At 32.8% G+C, this 24073-nt stretch overlaps 4 protein-coding genes across 4 annotated transcripts; 2 read left to right on the top strand and 2 right to left on the bottom strand.

Annotated features, from left to right (window-relative positions):
* Nucleotides 1–836: 836 nt before the first annotated feature.
* LOC122611270 (pre-mRNA-splicing factor CWC21-like) lies at nt 837–4618 on the bottom strand. The gene is made up of 4 exons (XM_043784270.1): nt 4490–4618; nt 2518–3535; nt 1828–2058; nt 837–1133 (listed from the first exon to the last, which is right to left on the bottom strand). Exons 1-4 carry the CDS (start codon nt 4590–4592, stop codon nt 998–1000), a joined length of 1488 nt encoding a protein of 495 aa, XP_043640205.1. The 5' UTR covers nt 4593–4618; the 3' UTR covers nt 837–997.
* A 2210-nt stretch (nt 4619–6828) lies between these two features.
* LOC122578749 (reactive Intermediate Deaminase A, chloroplastic-like) lies at nt 6829–9942 on the top strand. The gene is made up of 6 exons (XM_043750776.1): nt 6829–7062; nt 8212–8327; nt 8405–8449; nt 9328–9401; nt 9488–9537; nt 9687–9942. Exons 1-6 carry the CDS (start codon nt 6876–6878, stop codon nt 9779–9781), a joined length of 567 nt encoding a protein of 188 aa, XP_043606711.1. The 5' UTR covers nt 6829–6875; the 3' UTR covers nt 9782–9942.
* A 1007-nt stretch (nt 9943–10949) lies between these two features.
* LOC122579148 (OVARIAN TUMOR DOMAIN-containing deubiquitinating enzyme 2) lies at nt 10950–16194 on the top strand. Its single transcript, XM_043751259.1, has 9 exons — nt 10950–11054; nt 11710–11796; nt 11892–11937; nt 12741–12849; nt 15020–15111; nt 15219–15281; nt 15559–15677; nt 15771–15846; nt 15958–16194. Exons 2-9 carry the CDS (start codon nt 11732–11734, stop codon nt 16012–16014), a joined length of 627 nt encoding a protein of 208 aa, XP_043607194.1. The 5' UTR covers nt 10950–11054; nt 11710–11731; the 3' UTR covers nt 16015–16194.
* A 1462-nt stretch (nt 16195–17656) lies between these two features.
* Nucleotides 17657–21732, bottom strand: LOC122578189. Its single transcript, XM_043750095.1, has 3 exons — nt 21058–21732; nt 20272–20400; nt 17657–19418 (listed from the first exon to the last, which is right to left on the bottom strand). Exons 1-3 carry the CDS (start codon nt 21508–21510, stop codon nt 17949–17951), a joined length of 2052 nt encoding a protein of 683 aa, XP_043606030.1. The 5' UTR covers nt 21511–21732; the 3' UTR covers nt 17657–17948.
* Nucleotides 21733–24073: the final 2341 nt, after the last annotated feature.

The following is a 24073-nucleotide window of genomic DNA, read 5'->3' as shown; positions in this document are numbered from 1 at the left end:
ATATATATATGAAATGCCCATAGAGACATTTCTCCATCGAGAATGGAGGAATGCCCCTCATGATTAATAAGTACCATATGACATGTTTTTATTGTAAAGGGAATTCTCTCAAGGGTTATTCCCATTAGTCTTACCCTTTGGCCTTTGCCATAATGTACTAATTTAACTTTATGATTTCGTGTATTAAATTCAATTTATACAAAAACTGAAAAAAGTTAAAAATCCATCCATCACCATACAACATGGATACATTTCTGGTTTTCCTATCATAGTAAAAGTTGCGGTGCTAAATCTACAAATAATTGGGTAAAGACCGAGTAAAGCGGGTTTATGATCATAGTTAGGTAAAACGGATAGATAGAGAGAATTTTTTTTTTTCTTCAGGTGATTTGAAGACTCAAATATACATAACTTAACCAACCATTCCCAAAGTTGTTCAAAAAATTCAAATCTGGGATGTTCTTTACAGAAATCAAGACCATCATACCACTTATACTGTACTTCGGTAAGTTAGGTAAATCATTATTTTTTCGTGAGTTGTTTTTTTTTTCCACTTCATAATATATAAAACAATTCATTAACATCTAATTAGTGAAGACAATCACATGCTATGTGAACTTTATTTTAAAAAAATATCAGGGCAAATAGGTTTCTAACCATTCAACATGTCTATTATTCTCTTTTCAAAACGACAAAATTTGAAAAGATTAAGATAAAATAAAAATAAAAATGGTTCAACTCAATGATTGTTGGCTTGTTGCTAGTTGTCTTTTGGTTCCCCACAAAATGCATCAACTAAAAAAGAAAATCGAGGTGACTAACACGAAGAAAATATGTATAGAACGAACTATATTAACAAGCAACTATTTTATGCAATCTCAACATCAAGTCAACATGAAATTTAAAAAGTTAGTTTTTATGTCATTATGATTGATGCAAACAAAATTGTACTGCCTAAAGAACATCTTGTAAGCTTACATTACAATGCGTTCATTAATCATGATTGAGGTTTAGATTTCTCTACTAGGATGACCCGTCCATTCCACTCGGTTTTATCAAGAGCTTTGATCGCTGCATCGGCTTCTTTATCCCTTTCTAGTGTTAAAAATCCAAATCCGCGAGAATCCCCTGACCTTCAATATTGAACATGATTTAGTATCAATAATTGTGCAACAACTTTGTTAACTATTCATAAGCAACAACCAAGCCCATGTGCACTTCTAAGAAGCTCACATAGTTGACAACTTTTGTGCTATTTATCTACTCTTTGCCATTAAGAGTCTCACAATACCTTTGTACTATTTTAAGCATCAAAGGAATTTGAAGACACGTTAAATCTCAGAAAGTTCCATTTCGAAACGATAACATTGGTCTTATTTACCGAGCTAACTATACTTTCTTTTTTTTAATGGTGAAGGGCAATTATTCACACACCACAGAGTTGTCTATAATGGGACTTGAACCGACAACCTCTTGGTTGATGGGCCATCTAGGCATCTACAGTACCACAAAGCTAAAGGCCTTGGTCCATACCCAGTGTAACCCACAAAAATGTGCAACCAATTAAAAATTTATATTAAAGGTAATCTTCGACACGTCAAACTGACCAAATGCCGTATGCTAAGTTTGGTCAGCATATTTAGATCGAAAAATTTGAGGGTTTTTTCTCAAACCAATATTTTTTGAATATTTGTTAATTTGCACCTTTTGTGGGAGAAAACAACAATGGTTGCTACGACAGATATTAGACCAGAATCAATCAGATACGTTACACTTAAAAAAGAACAACTAATGTACAAAGGGAAAAAGAATATGTGATAGAGTTACCACTTATTACGAACAATGCGCACATCTCTCACACGGCCAAATCTAGAAAACTTCCTTTCTAAATCTCTTTCTGTAGTCAAGAAGCTAAAACCAGCAACAAATAGGTTCCTCCCGGGTTTCCCTAGTCCAGTGCTCCTGTTATGAGGCGGTGACCACTGTTTTTGTTTTGGAGATCTATAGCGAGAATGATAAGATGATGAGGGAGATCTGTGACTTGGAAAGTACCTCCTCCTGAAGTTAAAGAAAACTTAGAGATATATACTATTCGCAGGGCCAATCATCTATTTTTAGAGTTGAAGCACATCGAACAGTTTGTCAAGTGAAAGCATAATGAGTAGAGGGAACATATAGTTAAACACATAAGATGATGACTGCTAGTTACAAAAATCCTTGATGAAAAATGGGAAGACAACAAACAGGACGAAAATAAATTTAACGTACAGTAGGCCATAAGGGACCCAAGCAATCCACATAAAACCCGGTTAGCCCAAATTCGTTCACTTGGGGCTCTCAATTTGACGATTATTGTTTTTACTTTTTCTAGGTGTAAAGTTAACACTTGCTAATATTCAGGCAACAGTCGTAGGTTATCTCGATCATGTAACTGAGCACTACAACTTATAGAGTGATTCAAAGTTGACCAAATAAATCAGCTAAGCAGCAAAAGTACGTAAAAGGAAGTTGCCTTACCTTGGGGATCTTGATCTTCTGTGAAATTGCCTTCTACGTGGAGACCTTGATCGAGATCGTTCACGATGATCTCTCCTGTGACGAGAAGACGTCTCCTTTCCTCTGCTAGGTGAAACTGACCTTTTGTCAGTCCGATGATTTCCATTTGAATGATGGCTTCTTGGTGATGCAGAGGGATTTCTTGCAGAATCATCATTTATATAAATCTCTCCTTGCTCAGAAGTATTCATAGATTCGTGATTTTTCTTGTCATTTGATGGTATAGAGAGATTGAAATCCTCAGGTGGAGATAGATCTTTCGGTGAATTGACTTCAAAGGAATACGGTTGTTCATGAACTTGTTGTGGTGAAGCAATTGCTTTCGGATTAACTTGATCAAGCGGTTTTGGCACTTGAGGACTTACATTTGGACTATGTTGATCGGCTCTCGGTAGATCATGATTCATAAACTCCACATTTTCTGTTAGAATGTCTGAAACTTCATAGTCAGCCTCTGCAGTGACTAATCCAAAGTTTGTAGGCTCGTCACTTGAGACACCGATAAAACTTTCATCAACCATCCTTCCATTGGATGTGGAGGCTAACTTATCCTCTGTTACTTGCTCTTCGGTAACATCCTTTTTTGGAGAAGACTCTGTCATTTGTTCAGAAACTTCAGCATTTATATTATTGTGGATACTTTCGGCTTCAACTTGAAATGGAGATCTAGAAAGATAGTCACTACATAACCTTTCATCATCAATAACAAACTGATCATCACCCAAAACAACATTATCACCAAACCCATCTTGCAGAGGAGAAAATATCCGTTGGGGCGATTCACAAAACCCATAATATGGCAAATCATTCGGCATGGAGTCGTTGTTAGTATCCAGGTTACCAAATACATATTCTCCTGGATTTTGGTCGTTAGTTACGATACAACTTGGAAGTAGTTCATCAGTCCCACAAGGCTCATTCTCCTTCAAAATATCACTTAGTTCCTGATATCCATTTTGTGGGGAACTCAACTCCATCTCTAACAACCAAACAATTATCCAACCAACCAAACAACATCATCATATATCATATCATATCTTATCATATATATATAGAAAGATATGAACAATATTCTTACTTCTAATTTCACAATGTAATAAATATATCAAATTTAATGTTTAACCTCCCTCATCAGATACATAAAAAGATATAAACAATATTGTATTCTAGTTTTCTACTAGTAAAATTTAACAAATTTCAAATCCAATGTTCATATGGGTTATCTCTTTAAACCTTCCAAACATACTTTAATAAAAGGCAAACTAGATAAAACTATATTCAATATATATGTATTGAGCTTTCATACTTAGCATTCAATATAACATACTCTCAATTCTTTGCCATTGTAAATACCAAATGATCTTCTATCTACCACATCATAAAAAATAGTGTCTTCACCAGTTTACATGTTATAGAAGGTCAAAACCATTATGTAATAGTAGCAAAGTGAACGTTTATTACATTTACATCAAGACGTGTGCAATTCTAATACATTTTTACACACTTTTCCGCTTAATCAATTTATTTAACCTTTGAATAAATTTGAAAATTATATTATTAATTCAAAGTTTCAAGTTTTATTAAAAAAAACATATATGGAGCACAAATTATTTCAATAAAATTTATTTATATTACAATAACTAATTAATTACCAATTACAAGGGGAAATTCAGATATTCTTTAATTCTGGTTTAATCAAAACTCGAAATTCACATTAACATATAGCATGATGAGCTACATAATCAACATATAATACATAATTTTATCATAATTATGAGATACATTTCACGGCAATAAAATTTGCAATCATCATCATCAGTTCATCATCATGAGATATATATATATACATATACATATAAATATATATATCGATAACAAAGAAAGATAACAAGAATTTTAATATCATATCATATAAATAGATAAAGAAACAAACCTTTGTATAAATGAAATGAATTATTATTATTATTATTAATTATATTATTATTATTATTATTAATATTATTATTAAATTCTTCAAGGTCGTCAATGGCGGACATTTTATGATATATAACAAGTAGTATATTTTGTGAACTAAAAAAGGACAATGGTTGTTATGTCTGGTGTCTATGCATATAATAATGGTCCTTATAGTATTTTGTAATGTTTATATTTAGCTCTCAAGTTCTGGTAGGTAAAGAAATAGTCGATGTATCAAGAAGGAAAAAGGCAAAAAAAAAAGTTGTGATGGAGTAAAGAGTAATAGAGTAATAGTAGAGGGGTGTTTGTTGTATATATATTCATATTTATAGAAAGTAAGTATAATCAGTTGGAGACTTTGGACTTTGGAGGGGATCACAATGAATAAAACGTGTCAAAAAATTATTTACACAAGTTGGCCAGGCGGTTTGTTGGCCGGACCATGTGACGCTTATTTATATTTTATCATCATTTAATTGATTTTGATAATGATAGTTGTTATTTTGAAGGGATGATTATGAATGTATAGAAACTAGTATTTCTACCCGGGCGTTGCTCCGGGAGAAAAATATAACTCTGGTGATAAAAGTTACAAAAACATTAAACCAAAAAACAAAATTTGCGTGATAAAAGGTAAGAAAATAGAAGTTGTGGTTCAAAGTAAAGAAAATTAAATTTTGGTAATAAAATTTAGAAATCAAAAATTATATCATAAAAGAAAATAAAAAAAAACTTTCTGAGCAAAGTTTAAAAACAAAGTTATATGAAAAAAAGTACAAAAGTTAATAAACTTTATACCTAAAAACAAAGTTTGTATGTTGAAAGTTTAAAAAGCAAGAGCTATGTGACGAAAGGTAAAAGGGGAAATGTAACAAAAAAAAAAAATTGGTTGAAAGTTTAAAAAGTAAAAGTTATGTAGTAAAATAAAATAAAATAAGGGTCGTTAAGTCCGTCACTTAACAGTTGTTAAGTCTGTTACCTAACCGTCGTTAAGTCCGTTAATTATGTTGGATGTTTTAAAGGCTTGTACCTTATGCTAAAGAGGGAGTACTTTTAGCTACAGTAACTCCCCCTCACATTCCAACTTTAGTTTTTAGTATATATATATAATTACCTAACCGTCGTTAAGTCCGTTAATTATGTTGGATGCTTTAAAGGCTTGTACCTTATGCTAAATGGGAGTACTTTTAGCTACAGTAACTCCCCCTCACATTCCAACTATAGTTTTTAGTATATATATAATGTGAAATAAAAATTTGTCATCGTTTTATTCTCATGACAACTTATATCTATTGGAGAATAATAGACTTAGAATATTTACTCACAGTGTTTACAAACATATATCATATATGATATCAATTTAAATCAAATAAATTATTTTATATTCTTTTTTTTTCTACATTTTTCCTCTTTCTTGTTATTAATCCACATATTAACGTGATACATACAATAAACGAATTGAAAATGTGATACATATATTGAATGAGAAATGTAATACATACACGTGTCCCTTATTTAAAATGTTACTCACAAAATATAATTTTTTATTTTCCATGTTTTTACTTCAATTTGTAAAGTACTTGTCCTTTTCTAAATTATGTCAAATCGAAAGTTTTTCAATAGAAACGGTATGGCTAATTATGTTTATTATTCTATAAAAATATTTTACCACCCATTTTGGAAAGGGCAATGATAAATCTACTACACCTTTTAGCTATCTACAATTTCTACATATTATACTGTTCAGAGTTCAACTATATAAAATATGTATTATTGTATATGAATAAATTTTGTTGTAAATTTATCATTTTCCTTCTGTAAAAATAGTTAAAAGATAATTGGTTTAAAAATGACCCATTTAGTGAATCTCATTTCGAAAATAGTTAAAAGATAATTGGTTTAAAAATGACCCATTTAGTGAATCTCATTTCGAAAAGAGTTATGAGAAATAATCTAATTTTCTATTAATGAATCAATTTACACTTTAAACCCTTATCTTTACCATCCATTTTATATGAATTACATTACATCAACTTACAGTACACTACTACACCTACACGACTCACGTCGCCATCACTACCACCGATATCATTCACCAACACCACCACTCACCGCCACTACTGGAACACCGTTCCGGCCACCGCCATTACCAGACCACCGTCGCCATATTATACCTTGCTATATCACCGGAAAGAACACCCTTTCATTTTGAATTATATCGATAGGCTATTACCTATTAGTGTATTACTATGTTTGTAGTCAAAAAAGTAAAATTGTTTTGGGCCCAAAAAGCCCAAGATAGAATCAGGCCATAGATAAGCCCCGTTTCACGTTCAGTGACCAGCCAATCAATCACATAGAAAATGTCGTTGTCGATATATGCCGTAGCACCGTCGTTGACTTTTCCGGCTGTCGACAATGTCTCACTCCGCCGCGACGCTCCGACCATCAGCTCGTTCGCCTCACGCCCTGCATTTCGGAGCTCTTCCGTACAGTTTTGCTCTCAACAATCTAAGCGCTTTGCTTGCTTAGCCATTTCTACTAACACTAGTAAGTACTGAGTAATCTATTCATATATTATTGTTATTGCTTTTATTATGTCATTATTATAATAAAATTTATATTCGTATTCCTGTTATTATTAATATAATAATATTTTTTAATACATAAGGTTTTACTTTGATTAGTTATACGTGTAAACTTAATAACAAAATTTGGTAATGATCTAATTATTTTGATCTAAGGGTTATAGATAAAAGTTTGAATTGATCTTACGGTTCTTATTTTTTCATTAAAGAATTTAGGAACTTGTTATATATATATATTGGTAGATAATAATAATAATAATAATAATAATAATAATAATAATAATAATAATAATAATAATAATAATAATAATAATAATAATAACGCCTTGTGTATCCCGACCAACATTTTTGGTATCTCGATCAAATCGCTCCAAAATAGTGTGGGCCCCCTGTCTGTAATGGTAAATCTGGTAGAGTAAAAGCGGCCCCCTATCATTAATAGTCTGGTCGGGTTACCAAAAATATGGTCCGGATACCATGCGCCAATAATAATAATAATAATAATAATAATGATAATAATAATAATAATAATGTGATATATACCCTGGATGTTTGGCAAAGTAGCTCCAAGCGGAAAATTTAAACATATACGAGTATACATATAAATATATTTTAATTTGGGCACATGAAATACAAGATAAAATTAACTAAGGGCTATTTACTTATTGATTTAAAACCTTTTTAAATTTAATTTTATAATGGCAATTTCCTATACAATCTGCCATTCTGCGACGCGAAATAAATGAGTTTTGATCATAAACGGGTCAATACAAGTAACACGTTTAGTGATTGTATCAGGTTCGGGTTGGCGTTCCCGACCCATTTAAAAGTACAAACAGAAAAGTTAGATATAAATTTGTAAATACATTGCTTGAGATGCTTGAGAGTTGACCCAAAATGTGACAACAACTTTGGGAGTTAGGATCTTCTGTACAAACGGTGTTGCAGAGGGTTAGTGTTTGATTAAAGCTACACATTGACCTGTAAAAGCATTGAAACATGCTTGGCTACGGACTTTTCTCTAAAAGATGTACTATAATGCCGTGTGGTGTGTGCTTTTGAAGTCTTTTACATCAGTTATTTCAGTTGATCAGTTTTCTTATTGATGCAGGTATAAAGGAAGCTGTTAAAACGGACAAAGCTCCCGCTGCTTTGGGACCCTACTCTCAGGCAATTAAGGCCAACAACACCGTATTTGTATCTGGTGTTCTTGGCCTGATTCCCGAGGTTTTGACCTTCCTTTTTTCGGCACAATTGTCCCGTTAATCATTTTGTTCTATATCTAATCCGTTGTAATTGTGCAGACAGGGAAGTTTGTCTCAGACAATGTGGAGGAACAGACGGAGCAGGTAAATTTGTTGCTTCATCCAAAACTATAACTGCTTACTCTTTGTTCATCTTTTTCTGATTTTTATAAACATTAACTGGATTCATGCTTTGTGCTCTGCCCCATTACCCATCCATGTTGGATAAAGTAGTCTTATTGGCATCATATTCACCTTTTAAGAGCTCTGTTGATCATAATTTTTATAATTTTGAGTCTGATTGAAGTCAACTTATCTTATTATTTAATCAGTCTCAAGTATCAATTTGTTTATCTTTTTTTTTTTTTTCTTTTTTCAATTCTCCATCTTGGCGTTTGCGTTTCTATCTCTGCATCTACCCATAAATTGATAAATAAATTAACGAGAAAGCAAGACTTCTATGTTTTTCCTTTTATCTTTATCCATTTCAAGGAAGTAGACCCTGAAAGTTAAATTTATGAACTGATTATAACGGATAGGATTTGATGCATCATGTCATGTCGTACTTACATATAGAGGTGGAAGTTTCAACCTGTTTACATACGAATGCTCTATTTGGGTTGTCTTTTTTCCCCACATGAAATAAAAATAAATAAAAATAAAAAATAAAACAAAGGAAGATGAGTCGAATAGGATGATCAAGTCAAACTGGGTGAAAGTCCCCTAAAGTCTGTTAACCAGAATACCAGATAACTCGCTTTAGTTTAATAATTAATCGTATTATTCTAATAGCTAGTATCCATTTTGTGATTATGATTGACACATCATTTATTAAAATTCTGCAAATTTGGACAATGATTGTATGTTGGTTGACCCAGCCTGGACCGACCCAGACTATTTTGACCTGTTACCCACTTGCGTAGTTTCATATCTTGGTATCTCTAATATTTTAGATATTACTATAACTTGGCTCTCGTTTCCAGGTTCTCAAGAATATGGGAGAGATATTGAAAGCAAGTGGAGCTAGCTATTCCTCAGTGGTTAAGACCACGATCATGTAAACATACTTCATCCTTTTGTTATTTTAGCATCATTGTCTTTAAGCAAACATTACTGATAAAACTTTTATATCTTTGGTTGTAGGTTGGCCGACCTGAAAGACTTCAAGAAGGTGAATGAGATTTATGCTAAATGTGAGCTCACAATACATCTTATTTCTTACATCTTTAGATGATCTTTAAGTACCTGGTATTTTTTATAACGCGTCTTTCACACATTATGTGAGGTTTATAAGATTCTATTGCTAATGGAACTTAACTTGGAGAAATTGATGTGTTTTCAGATTTCCCGACACCAGCACCTGCTCGTTCAACATACCAGGTTGCAGCATTACCGTTGGATGCTAGAATCGAGATTGAATGCATAGCAGTACTCTAGAGGAATGGTCTAGGGTAGCGTATCGTGTTCTGCTTGGGACGCTCTGTTGTTCGGTTTTAACGATGGTTTTAGTAATAAAAGGATCAATTCCACATTATTATTCATGCAGCTTATTATTTCTAAGTCACTTTAATATCAAATCAATGTTTTACCATGTGTCAGAATTTGTTGTTATTGTGTAGTTTTCATGTGCTCGGCTGCTCTCGAACCTAATATTCCGTTAAAAATAGAAATTACTCGTCTAGTCGTCTACCAACTTTGTGGAAACAAAAGGTTTTAGACTTACAAAAATAATATCCTCCTAACCTTCTCGACTAATTAGTTACTTTCTCAACTCCTCTTAATCAATTCTTACCTTACCTTGTACATGTAAATAGATTTTAAATCTTACTTGCTATCAATGAGGCAAAACCTCACGGTCCTCCCATGAAGGTTTTGGGCCTGAGGATCGGATCCTGAAGAGACGAAGTTTATTCTTATTAATCGTTTTGTCGTTTGGCGGATTAATAAGAGGTTTTCCTCCGTGGTTTTTTTAAAATTCGAATGACATCATGTCCGAAAAACATAGGTGCCAATAAGTGGGACGAACAAGTTCTGACCATTCAAACGTTAAAAGAAAAAATCTTAGTTGCCACTTTACTTTACAATTAAAACAAATAGCTTTTTTAACCTTTTTTTTTGTTTATTTTAATTATAAAAATCATAAATATATCTTAACAGTCAACTCTCATCAAGAATCATCATAAAAAAATGTCGGTTTGCACAAATAGTAAATTATATACTCCCATCGCATTGCAGGTAAAACTATTCTTGTTATAACTTATACCTTTTGAAATTTAACTTGAAATTTCTATACATGTATTAAAAAACAAAAATACATATCAGATAATATTCTCATCATGCAAAACATTTTTTTTCCTAAAAAAATAATGTAACAAATATATGTTAAATCTTATCTATTAAACTATCTACAACACTACAAGAACCGTTATAGTAAATCATCATATCATATTCCATCAATAAAAAATAATTAGCCCATATTGTGAGAATATTGTGGTAGTAATTAATTATCATTTCAATTCAATTTGTTTGTTTCTTGCATAGCAAAACACATCATATTTTAATCAACTATATATATATCTTCATTATAAAAACCAAAAATTTCAATCAAACTTTCTCTCTTTATCATTCAAACGGTGAATTACCCGCATCATAAAATTCTTTTCTTGTCATCCTGGTTGTCGCCTTTTCCACTTCTGAAGCAAATTTAAAGGTACCCTTTATTCCTCAGATCTCAATTTTATTCCAATTTTTACTTATAAAAAACTAGTCTTTATAACCTGAGTTTTTTTGAAAAAATATTTTTTAAGTTATCATTTATAATGTATTTGATGATTATTGATTATATTATTCTGGCTGTGATTTAAGAATTGATGTTTATAGAATCCCATAAGTTATTCCATCTTAGCCTCAAGTTACTTGCGGTTGAGTATTTTCTTTGAAAATAAGCAACTTTTATATTATTCAAAGATAATAAAAATTGGATCTTTTTCAATAGGGGTGTTTAGGATTTTGCTTTTTTAAGTATTTTTTTTGCGTATTGCATAATTTTGTGGCAGATAAGCAATAACAAACACTCTAGGAAATTAAGCAGTAAAAAATAAGCAGGTTGGCACAGATTATGTTTTAAGTAGATAAATGCTTTAAAAATAAACAAACCAAGTATTTGCAAATTCAGCTACTTATGGGTTGCATGCAAGTTGGGGGTGACATATTGTTGCCAAAGTTGTAAACTTTTTAGGTTCTGCATACAATTTGTTTCGAGTTTCGTGTTTGTTTGTGTCTTGTTGAATGGAATTGTGATGTTTTGTTTATTTGTTATTATTGTCAAAACCTTGAATTTGTTTGCATGATTTTGATGGTTACAGGTGTTTATTTAATATTTATAATATGGAAGGCAATGTTGTTAGACGGGTGATTCCTTCAGATAATAGTTGTCTCTTCAATGCCGTTGGGTGAAAGCTCGAAAACTTTTGGATTTCATTTTCATCGTATTTTTTTTTATTTCCAGGCCAATGAGCTTAACTCTTTTTGGTTTCTATATGTGTAGGTATGTTATGGACCATGACAAAAATAAGGCTTCTGAATTAAGACAGGTTAGAGATCTTTGGTTATAAAAACTCTGTTTTACCATCTATCTTGATGGTAAAAAAAATCATTAGTTAAATATTAGAATGTATTTCGGGTTCTTGAAAAGAAAGGATAACTGATCCATTATCGGGCCTCCGTCGAAAGGCCCCACAACCATGGGGTTCTTATAGTGATACAAACAATTTGGGAGCTAAACTTTTGTTGAGTTGCTATTAGATCAGAATACGACTACCTAATATACCTAAGAATAGCTAATGGTTGATCCAACAAAGAGCAATGCTTGCAAAGTAGTTTGTTTTATGGTTTTCTGTTTAAAACAAGAGATCAATCAAGTGATTTTAGACTTTAATAGTTTAAACTGAAAAACTTGAAGGTCGGTGAAAAGCCAGTTACTTTAGGGCAACTTCCGGTTGAAAGTTGGAAATTTTGTGCAATGTTGCATTTACTGATCATCAGTAGCTGATGTTTACTGGAAGTATTGGAATTTGATGATGATTTAACTGAAAGATTCGATTTTTAAGAGAGAAACGAAGGGGAAAAGTGCAATCACTTGACAGTTTTTTTTTGACAAAAAACTTTACCTAGATCTATCAATGAAGTTGATGTTTTTGTTGGAAGTCACATAGACTAATTTTCAGGTTTTTATTTAACCAACTTGTTTTAACATGATTTACTACACAACCCGTCCTATACTTCTATCTTAGACTGTTGGACTGACAAAGTGCGGGATGTTAATATTTTTATAATCAAAGTAAAACACTGATGTCTTTAAAAGTTTATGTTGGTAATTTTTATATTTATCTTAAAGGTTATAGCTGCTACGGTATCAAGCGATCCAACAAAATATTCTGAAGCATTTCTGGGTAAACCTAATGAAGAATATTGTGCTTGGATTCTTAACCCGGAGAAATGGGGAGGTATGATTTATGCTCTTCTTGATATGGAATATGTTACAATGCAATATATGCAGAAAGTTTTGTCAAAAATGTATTTGCATTTGTTTGAGAAATACATTCATATTTCTACCCCCTTATGTATTTCTAGTTATGCAAGTACTCTTTGTAGTTGGAACGTCCTGAGGTATCGTGTTGACTGTTGATCTGTTTAGGGTTAAGTACCTCTATTGTTGATTACAATATTATTACTTGGGGTTTATTCCGTTAAAGTTAGAAGTGAAACTTACACTATTCGTAATTCTATGCATATGTTTGGACAATATATAACATATGTTCCCATATCCTAAATAGCATGCATAGTTGGTTCTAGTAATTTATGTCATAAATCTGCATCATCGTCCAAACTCTAAATGCTTATGCACAAAGTGTAAAAAAGATTCCATCATGCTTATCCTTCTTTGTGTATTCGCTGACTTGGAATTTATATCGATGCATACAAAATAAATCGTCGCCGATGCTTCACCTTCTTTTCAGCATTCACAAATTCCATTTACCCTTATTACCATGGCTAACATACATGTTCACATACAACATAAGCTATATCCTTGATGACTTGATGAGCAACAAACTATGATACAAAGAAGTAAATCATAAAAAACGTTTATTCTAAACATATGGTATCAATACACATCCACAACCCCATCATCTGTAGGTTGGGAATTGACTCCTCAACCCTGCTGTCATGCGACAAGCCACATGCCAATGTCAACCTAGTAGGAGTAACCTACTTCATCCATGTCCTATTTGCAACATTTCTGTATGTGCATTTACGATATAAACCCATACACATACACACAAGCACTATTTAGCGAACCTTTTAATGCATATGTGTGTTCAACAATAGCATACTTTGACAACTAAGCATGGTAGACTTCGTATTGTAAATCAATTCAATATATGCAACACATATGATCAAATATCATGCTTGACAAAATAAATCTTTTAGGTAGTTCTTCAGTTTACATAATTCACTTAAACACACTTTATTGTTGTTTGTAGATATGAAACCTGATCCTTGTGGTCACCTCAACACCCACATAAACAATATTTTCAATCATTCGCTCATTTAACTATTTGAATTTCAATAGCAATAGTTAAACATTCCTGTTCAATCTTCATAGGAATAAGTGGTATTGATTTTTTTTACTTATCTCTGTGCTAGTGTACCTTTTTGCACTAGTGTTCGATGTGTCCTTGATCTTGATTTCCGACTTAGCAAAAGCCGAACCAAATATTATGGCATTTATGTGTCTTTATTCTGTTACTATTGCATCTGGAAAGTTCATAGGTGCTATGATCATATTATAAAAGATCCTTTAGTTTTATATATCCAAATATTATGAAATTTAGTAATATTTCTAGTCATCATCTTTGGACTTTTAAAAAAATGTGGCATGATCATTTTCCACCCTATAATGTTTGCAACTCCTCCACGCTGTCTTTATATCAGCATCAGAGGTTCAATGTAGAGATCGATCTAGAAGAAAATCTACCTTTTTTTGGTCATGTTATCAATCATCCCCTAGTTGAAAAGTACTTTTCTCTATTACTGCTTATCCTCTGTATACACGGAGTTTTACTTGTGGATTCTTGAAGTAAAAAGTGGTTTCACTTATGTTGATTGTTTTGAAACACAGCAGGAAGCATCAACAAGAATGAGTTCAAACTTTAGAAAGAAACTACATTACATATAGTGTCCTTTATCACGAAAATTATGTTGGAGTATTTGTCAACCTACACATTTGAATTTTTTGATAGATACACAGTTTTCTTCATGGTCCCTAATATGACTTAGGTTCATCCAACTAATTTTGTCTGTGGTGTTTAAATTTTTATCTTTTAGCCATATAGTTACTACCCTTGCATTTCAAAGTAATTCTGTTGCTGAAACCTGGTTGTTTGTTGACTCACTTATATCATCGGATTTGATACGTGAATTTGTTTTCTTCCTATCAATGTTAGAACTCCAACTTAAAAGTATGCTTTATAACAAGCATTCTAAAATTTTATTAATTACTTGAAAGTATAGTCGTGGATAATAACGAATTGCCATTTAACACTCTTTCAGAAAGATGTACTTCTATTGTCTGTTCATCTTACAAGTTTACTTTATTGAATCATGTTTATGAAGGTGCGATAGAGCTCTCAATATTAGCAGATTATTATGGTCGTGAAATAGCAGCATATGATATCCAAACAACAAGATGTGACGTGTATGGACAGGTCAGCATTCATCACCACGTCAAGCACCATGGTCATTTTGTTTCTTTTGTTTTTTTTTATTTATAAATTTATGATATCCCACCGCGGTGGCCTTTTGTTTTTGACAGGCCAAGAAGTATGGAGAAAGAGTTATGCTGATATATGATGGACTCCATTATGATGCTTTAGCTGTATGTCATACTCCATTCCTTTACATATTCTTCTACACATGCAAATATTTCTCCTTTATTTTAGCATTAAATATATTTCTTCTGGGAGGAAATAAAGATGTAACTGTGGGTCCCATTTAGGCATTCACTAGATGTTCTGAGGAACAGAATAGGACCCACAAAATGTATAACTGTACATAGTGGTTATCACCTTTTTGAGAAATTGGAAAACTTAGCCTATTTTTGCTTTATAATTCGTGTTTTTGCTTTGTTTTGATCAATGCTTGTGTGGTCACAGATGTCCCCTGCGGATGGAGCTCCGGAAGAGTTTGATCAGACAATTTTTGCTGTAAATGCGGATAGGACCATTGGGTCGTTTGAATCACTTGCTCTAAATCTTGTAAAGGATCAGCAACGGTACGTCAAATGTCGTGGGGTTCATAAAGTATGCCTTTTTGTCATATTATCTATGTATTATGATGAAAATAACAGTTGATTTTCATACATTAGGAAACGAAGTTATACCGACACTTCCAACTTCACATTACGTTGCGGGGTTTGCCAAATTGGCGTGATTGGTCAAAAGGTAAATCAATTACAGCTTTTTTGTTTCTGAGATCTTAAAGCCAAACAAAAAACAAGTCTATGTTAACTTCTGGCCTTGATTTTTTCTTGTTTTTCTGTTCTAACTATGCAGGAAGCTGTGGAACATGCACAGGCAACTGGCCATGTCAATTTTCAAGAATTTAAATGAAGAAATTCTGGGGATCGTTCTTGGTTGGTTACTCTCAGTCATATTTGTGTTATTGGATTTTCTTGCTACCGATAAGTTTGTTGTTATTTACCAAAACTGTTGTAAACATCTGTACCATATTATGCCACTAACTGGTATTTAGATTTTGCGGGTTTGTGGCCAAAGCACAATCTTCTTACATATGCCCTTTTTTTCTAATTAAATACTGCGCATTTTACGGAATATCAGCTACCATCTGTAGCTTATGTGTATCCTTCAAATGGGTTCGATATGTCGAAGATGCTATGACTTATTACATGAGGTTTTAGCAAAAATCAGTGATTTAAAAATCAGTGATGATGTATACACACTCCAGATTCCAAGGATTGAGAAATTGGAAATATCTTGTTAATCAAAAGTAGGGGTTCTAACGACCTCAAAATTTTGTAAAAATTCTTAGACTTAATGCTTTGACATTAACCTCTATAAATGGTACCAAGAGACTTCACATGTCGTCATGTCGTCACTCCCATTTCACAAACCAAATATCCTGAAATTTTCATGTCGTCACTCCCATTTCACAAACTAACACACTTTTCTCCAAGCCCTGATGGCCTGATATGTTCCAACTTTTGATATAAACCTATGAAACTGTTATTTGACGAATTCAAGCGCGTATGCAATTATGGTCATGGTTTACGGACATATCATATATTTGTGAAGAAATATGTAATGGTATTACATGATTTTTATTTGTTCACTTTTTTATACGTGTAGTCTTGTAGATAACTTAGGATATTTGGGTATCCCATTTTGGATATCCGGATTTTGGAAATCTTAACCTTTGGAGTCGGATATCCAATCCTTCAAACACCCCAGTGAATACCATAGAATATATAAATACTTCACATTTACTATATATAATTCATGTTCGTATGTGTAGTATGTTATTCGTATCATAAATCAACTTGTTAATCAATGAGTCACTAATAACTTAAGTCGGACAATCATTTAACTAAAGTGATTCGTTTCAGAACAACTTTTTTTAGTGAAATTATCAATGTAAGCCAAATGGGGCCTAAAGTGTTACGAGAAAAACTAGAGATGGAGAAAATTGTATCAAAATGAGCATAGCCTCTCATTAGTCATTAGTGAAGGATGATCGACTATGGATAATGGTAAATCAATCTAATTTGTATGCCTAATAATCAACCTAATTATAGAATGATGACATGTGAAAAAATCAACGGGTAAAATTAAAAAAGAAAAATTAATGGAATCCTAATGTTAAATTCTTGAAGTTTTAAATTGATTTTTAAACATTAATTAGGTTGATTAATCATTTTTCCTCATGGATAATAATTTACTATTCAATTACATCCCAAATGCTAGTAAAAATACTATTTAACACCTAACATAAAGCCTTTGCTTTACCCACTTTACCTTAACCACTTCAATGTACAAGTTCATAATGTAGTGAATTTCAATTAAACTTCGGGTTCGGGATATTGATTCACTTCATCAGAAATTTGACTTTAAAAAGTGGTAATTTTCCATTAGTCTAAAGATTTTATGCACATAATCTGGAATCTGGACTGGAGGATAGCAGGAACTGAAGGGAGAAAAAGGCCTACGGGGAGATATACGTGCTAAAAAGACTAGATTGCTAAAACGATAAAGGTCCCAATTTGATTTAATATGTCACATTATAATATCCTACAACAGGAAGAAAGTAAAAAACAATATTGCAGCTTCTTGAGCATGAATTAATCTTCCCACAAAATGGATGCTCATGATTGAAAATTGTACACTTCTTCTCCAAGAATCACCTGCAAAGATTACCAATAATAACCCAAATCATACCTCCTCCTTCCTCCGCGATCATTATTCAAAACACGAGCTCAGGCATGCGAAAACTTGTACACATTTTATTCACACTAACTCGTGTTTTACCTTCATATCTTCTGCTTTAAGACTTGGCGCAACTGTATCTTTTGACTTTCCATTCTTGCTTCCAAAAGTTTTGCTTTTAAACTGTTTTTCTGCATAACACCACGTGGCCATTCGATGCACCCCTTCATCCCTTTTGTAATGTGTGGGTTGCTGCCTGACCCGGGTGAACAACTCCAGTCGGAGGCACTAGCCCCCGAGAACCGGTCAGGTGAAAGGTGGGTCACATTGGAAAGGTGGGTTCCATTTGAAAGACGCCCGTTTAACCCTTCCACTGATATTATCTTGCAATTTTCACCAGAATAGGATGATCTCCATAAACGAGATATCGAAGATCCCTTTTTGGGATGTTTACTAGGTACCGCACATACTTCGGTTATTTCGGTAATTGGGGTCCCGTCATTTTCTTCCCATTCTCTTTGGTGATGGTTTGTGACAGATGGATCACTCTCATTGGCTGAATAATTTGAACCCTGATCCTCAACATGGCTCACAGTTTCCCACCCGCTCTCATCATCCTCGTCGTCTTCATCTTCAACAGCACCATTTTGATCATAATAACCAGAAGAATGTCTATGGTTATCATCTTTTTCAATCTCCTTCCCATTCATTTCCCCAAAATTAACCTCTTCAAAAACTGAAAATATGTCATCCGGGTTTGCGGGCTCATATTTAAACTCACTAATCTCTTGAATATTAACTGAATTGGCACACTGTTTAAGGGTCTCAGCCCGTTTTATCTCTTCTATATCAAGATTCGTGCTTTTTGAACCCAAGAAAGTTTCAAGATCCATTATGAGCTTGTTCATATAACTAAATTTGTCTTCAAGTGTCACTTTTGCATCAATGAGCTTCATTTGCACACGTTCTTCACGCCAAACTTCAGCCATTTGTAACATTTTCCTCTCATCATCAACTTCTTCCCTCATTTTCATGGACTCCCGTTTTAAAGCTTCCACTTCCGCTTTATCTTCACCTATTTCTTTAGCTAACTCATCACATACCTCCTCGATCAATTCTCTTGCTTTTCGTTCCTTTTCATAATCTTGCATGAAACGTTTGGCTGATAACTTGGCATCGGCCAACTCATTGACCAACTTTGAATTCACTATTTCCATTCTTTGTCTGTTTTTTCTCTCTCTATTTAACTCACCTTTTATGTCATCAATAACTGCACGGATCTTTTCGTGTTCTCGACTCCTCCACGAGGCTCGTTCTTCATTGAGCTTCTTTAAAAACTGTTCCAGTTTCTTTTTTGATGAACGCCGTTCGTTTTCAAGATCATTAATACGAGCTCGAGCCGTTTCAAGTTCTGATTCAAGCACCGACACCATTGACACAGCTCCTACTTGCGCCTCCAGATGCTTTGACTCACCATAGATATGTCTTACGTCTTCAGATGCTTTCCACGATGCTGGGTCCCACTTTGTTGCCCCTTCCATAGCAGAGTTGGAAAAATGGAACGTTGGCTCAAGCTGAAAGTAGAACAAGGGTCAGCTAGTTCCTATTCAAGAAAGATTGTTTTCGAGAACTAAAAATCAAAACGTGTGAGCAACATAATACCATCACTTGATACAACTGTCAAACAAATTCTCATATTGTACACCAAATAAGGGACCTCATAATTATACTTGTCCACAACAATGATCAGTTCAGATGTCAAATAGCATCTATAAGAACATATATTAAATAGACCACATAACCCATCTATAGACTAAGGGGATTTTTAGACTTAGATGTGCGTTAAAACTGCTATCAAGTGTTAGCATCATTTGGTTCATTTTGAGTTCAATTTAATCAGGTAAAATGTAAGAAACCTGAATGTGTAATTATATATGAAAACTGCATACCTATTTGTAATCAATGAATGATTCTGATTATTTTTCAAATCATTTATATAATGCAAATTCATTATTATAGTTGTATATGCTTATAGAATTTTCCTCCATTCTCCAATGTTTGGACCCCATCTTTGTTTATTGACACATAAATGAGATCCCCGGTGGCCGTAAAAATGGAACACGAGATAAGAAAACATTTATCAACGGATAAAAATAGGACCTATGATTTTTGTACATCTCAATACTCAATCTATATTAGAGGTCTACTAGGACTTTAAATGCCAAACAAAAAACTTCACATTTAAATTGATATGGAAGTATGCTAACTTTAAGATAAAATCGATTAGTACATTAATAAGTACTAGCATAAAGAGCATTAATTTGGGAAATACAAGTTCGGCACTCAAAGTACAAGTACTACACATTATTCTCAATTGGTTAACTTTATGGATAGTATCATTATGGAAGTTTCGTGAGTGATCACTACCTTGTGAAGGAACTTATTTCTTGATCCGGTAACAGAATTAGGGCTCTGTGGCACTTCTTTCATATGAGAATCAAATGATTTCCTGTTATGACGGGCAGGAGAATGGATCCCCGAATGATCGATAGCAGGCTGCATATATTAGAACAAAAAGTGAACTCCATCGTTTTTTAAAGAATGTATATATCTGTTCTACAAATCAACATCAAGATTCCACCAAATGTTTCAAGTCAAACATCACGATTATAATCTAACCTCACACTTTATATCAATTTTACTCATAAAGAACGAATTTTTTCACCACTGCAGTTAAAGAGACACCTGACAAACACTCACAAGTCAAATGCATACTTTTTTCATGACAAAGATCTTGAATGGACATCCTGTTTGCATTTGATGTGTGAATTTTGTAAAAACTACATGTTTTTATAAATCCAGTGGTTGAATTTATACAACATTTCGATACCATACACAGTAATTTGCATTTACATTTTCAGTCTGCCCTAAATTAGTATTCTTTGAGTACCTATAGATACACTAGTCGTTCAACAGTAAATTATATAAAGAAAAAACATAGATTTAATATCAGATTCAATTTAAGTTAAGAACACAAAAATAAATCGATTTCACTTAAAATGCAATATAATATCCTGCGACAAAAATGACCGTCCTGTACAAATAATTTTAAACCGTGATGTATACAGATTTAAAAACCCTAATTTTAGTTTAATTACATTGCAAAACCCTTAAAATATCAAATATAAAAGCAAAAACATTAGAAATTTATACCTGAAATACAAACCCATTATTCTTTGGAACATTACACAACTCGCCACCGCCGCCGCCGCCGCCAGGACCGCCGGCAACAATAGCTTCCGGGAGCTGCAATCGCCACAGTCCAGCAGCCAACTTCCTAGCCGACACAGTTCCGGTCAAATCTTTCCCTCTTCTCACTTTCCGGCCATTTTTCCGGCCAGAATCCGGCATCTTTTCACTTTCAACTTCAATATCTTTCTCACCCTCATCATCTTTACCAAACTTCCACCGGAGCAACGGTGTCTCCGGCCGAGACCCCTTTTTCACGCCGTCTCTTTTTACCCGGACCCCACTGCCGGAGTTCCGGATTTTCCGGCTATTTTGTATTTTCAAAATGGGTTTCTGTAAAAGATCCGAATCTGGGTTAAAGTTCAAAACTTTTGATGAAATGATAGCCGGTAAATCGGTTTTTCCGGTGATCTTCATCTTTTCCAGCAATATTGACCCATCAGAAAATAATGGGGTTTTGTAAAAATAAAAATATGGGTTTTGTTAAAGATTTAAAAGCAATAAGATTGAGCAAAAAAAATGTGAGATTTCTTGGGAAAGTGATAGCTTTTGTCCCTCTCTCTCTCTCCCCCTATGTATCTCTTCTATATCTATATGTGTATGAATAATGTATATATTTCTCACGTACAAAGATACTGTGAAGAGACTATAAAACACACACAAACACTCTAGACTATTTACTGTTGTGTGCTAATATTACACACATATGATTAGACGGTCAACGCTTGAGAAAGAAAGTTTGAGGGGCGTAATAGAGATATTGGTTGAAATTTGAGGGAGTTAAAGTAAATGTTTAAAATTTTGGTAAATAGTGAATTACATTACAATAATGATTCCTGGAGTATTGCATTATTGACATTAATGTCGGCTTCTTGATTCTTTTAAATGTTACTTTTTGGTACTTCAAGAACGGTTTTATAAAGTTATGATATTTGTTTTAGCTTTGTTATAAATCATGATCATAAAGGCGAAGGAAATGGTGTCGGTAAATTGTTGGCGCCGAATCGGGTTGCTCGGTAACAATGTCGCAACACCTTGGTGAAGCAATTCGGTGACTATATTTGATTAAGTTCATCGATAAGAGAAAAAAAACATGAGAAACGATAACAGTGTCGACTTAAGAATTTTGTAGGCCTTAATCGAGATCGATTTTGGGTCCTAGTTCATTAATATACAAATTAAAATAAAAAAAAGGTAGCTTATTTTATGTACTTGGATACCTGTTATTGTGAAAGAAAATAAAAGAAAAATAAAACGGGTTTTTTTTTCTTTAACGGGTGTAATAATAATTTGATCATGCTCTATTTTCTTTTACGGTGAGGGTTGTCCATTTATTATTTCGACCAGCTTATTATAGTATGATCAAGTTGATATCTAGCTTCGAAGTCCAAACTATAAGTCCGTTATACAAAAAAAATTAAGACTTCAGATTTTTGGAGACCAAAAGTTATTTTTTAGTCACTATATACTATTGAAGGAGCTATAGGTGAAAGAGATATAAATGGAGGTGAGAGAGATGCGTTTTCTTTTTATTGGTTAAAAGAAGATTTACAAAGTTTGGTAATACAGCTCTTACCAAAATGGTAAAGTTTGATAATTGGGGAGTTTAAATTGAAGATTTTTTATTGTGTAAATGCGATGTGTCAAATTGGGAAAAATCGAATTAGTCACGACTCCTTTCGTCCTAATAATCGATCTTATTTTGTTTTCACATATAACAAACTTCTAAATCATCATTAAATATAACTCAATGGTCATACGTTTTGATATTATTATAGAAATCATCATAAGATTTACAAGTCACTAACAAAAACATTTGAAAAACGCTCACAATAATACTCTATTAGATCATACATATCTGAATAAAAGACTCGTTTTTTAAAGTAATTTGAATAAGAAAAAAAACTTTATTCGTTGGCTATGATCATATTTGTATATCCATATTTGCTTTGTAGCTTTTGAATATGAAGAAAGTGTATTAATTCTACGACATTGTTAAAATGAATATGTAAAATCATGTGTGAGGCATATATAAAGTAAAATTGTAAAGTAGGGGTTATATGTCAATTAAACAAAGTAAGGGGCAAGAATGCAAGATTTATGTAAATATCAACATGTAAAATCAACTGCAAATTGTGTGGCACTATAAAAGGAAAGATCAATAAACAATAATTATTACCAATATTTCACTCTTCATTATTTCGTGTAGTATTTGACTTAGACATAAAGATCTAGTGAAAAGTTTTAATTATTAAAACAAAATTATAAAAGGTATTCAATAAATGGATAGACTTAAACTTACGTGTTATCAGTTGCTTTCAGCTCATACACATCCCATAGTTTAATATTATCTATAGTTTTATTTTCTAAAATGAAAATAAATCGATTAATATTATTTTCCTTTATTGAAATATAGAGTTTTTACTCGTATCTGATATAAGGCTGTGGTGAAATGTGCAGATATATTTATATTTTCTTTGGCATGTGATCGAGTTAAAGTACACAATTTAAGGGTGGCATGAGGTCACATGTAAAAAGATGTCACTATACAACAACTAATTTAAGATTATATAAACTTATCGTTTAGATAGAATTTAGTACGGTGCTATTACGAGGTCGGCAAAAGGATCATAAGTTTAAATTCGTTCTTTAAACAGATAAGTTCTTATATACTCTATTAAATAATTCAATGCATGATCATCGAACAAATACCAAATAATGCATGAAATTACATTAACACTAATAAAAATTTCACACATTTTTATTATTACAATTATGGCTAAAAAAAGATTGATGTATACATTTATAACTATGAAGAAACCAATATACTTTACACTTTAAAATTATATCAAAGCTAATTAAAGATAGGAATTAGTAACTAAAAATGTAAACAACTTTACACGAATTGTCGTAGTGTGTATCGAGTTTCAATCTCGTGCATTGTATGTAATGAACTTTCAAATCTTGTGCATTGTATGTA

Source organism: Erigeron canadensis, chromosome 8 (genome assembly GCF_010389155.1).
Source record: "Erigeron canadensis isolate Cc75 chromosome 8, C_canadensis_v1, whole genome shotgun sequence".
NCBI classification, from domain to species: Eukaryota; Viridiplantae; Streptophyta; class Magnoliopsida; order Asterales; family Asteraceae; genus Erigeron; species Erigeron canadensis.
Note: the sequence above shows the minus strand (reverse complement) of the source record. Positions and strands in the feature narration are given on the sequence as shown.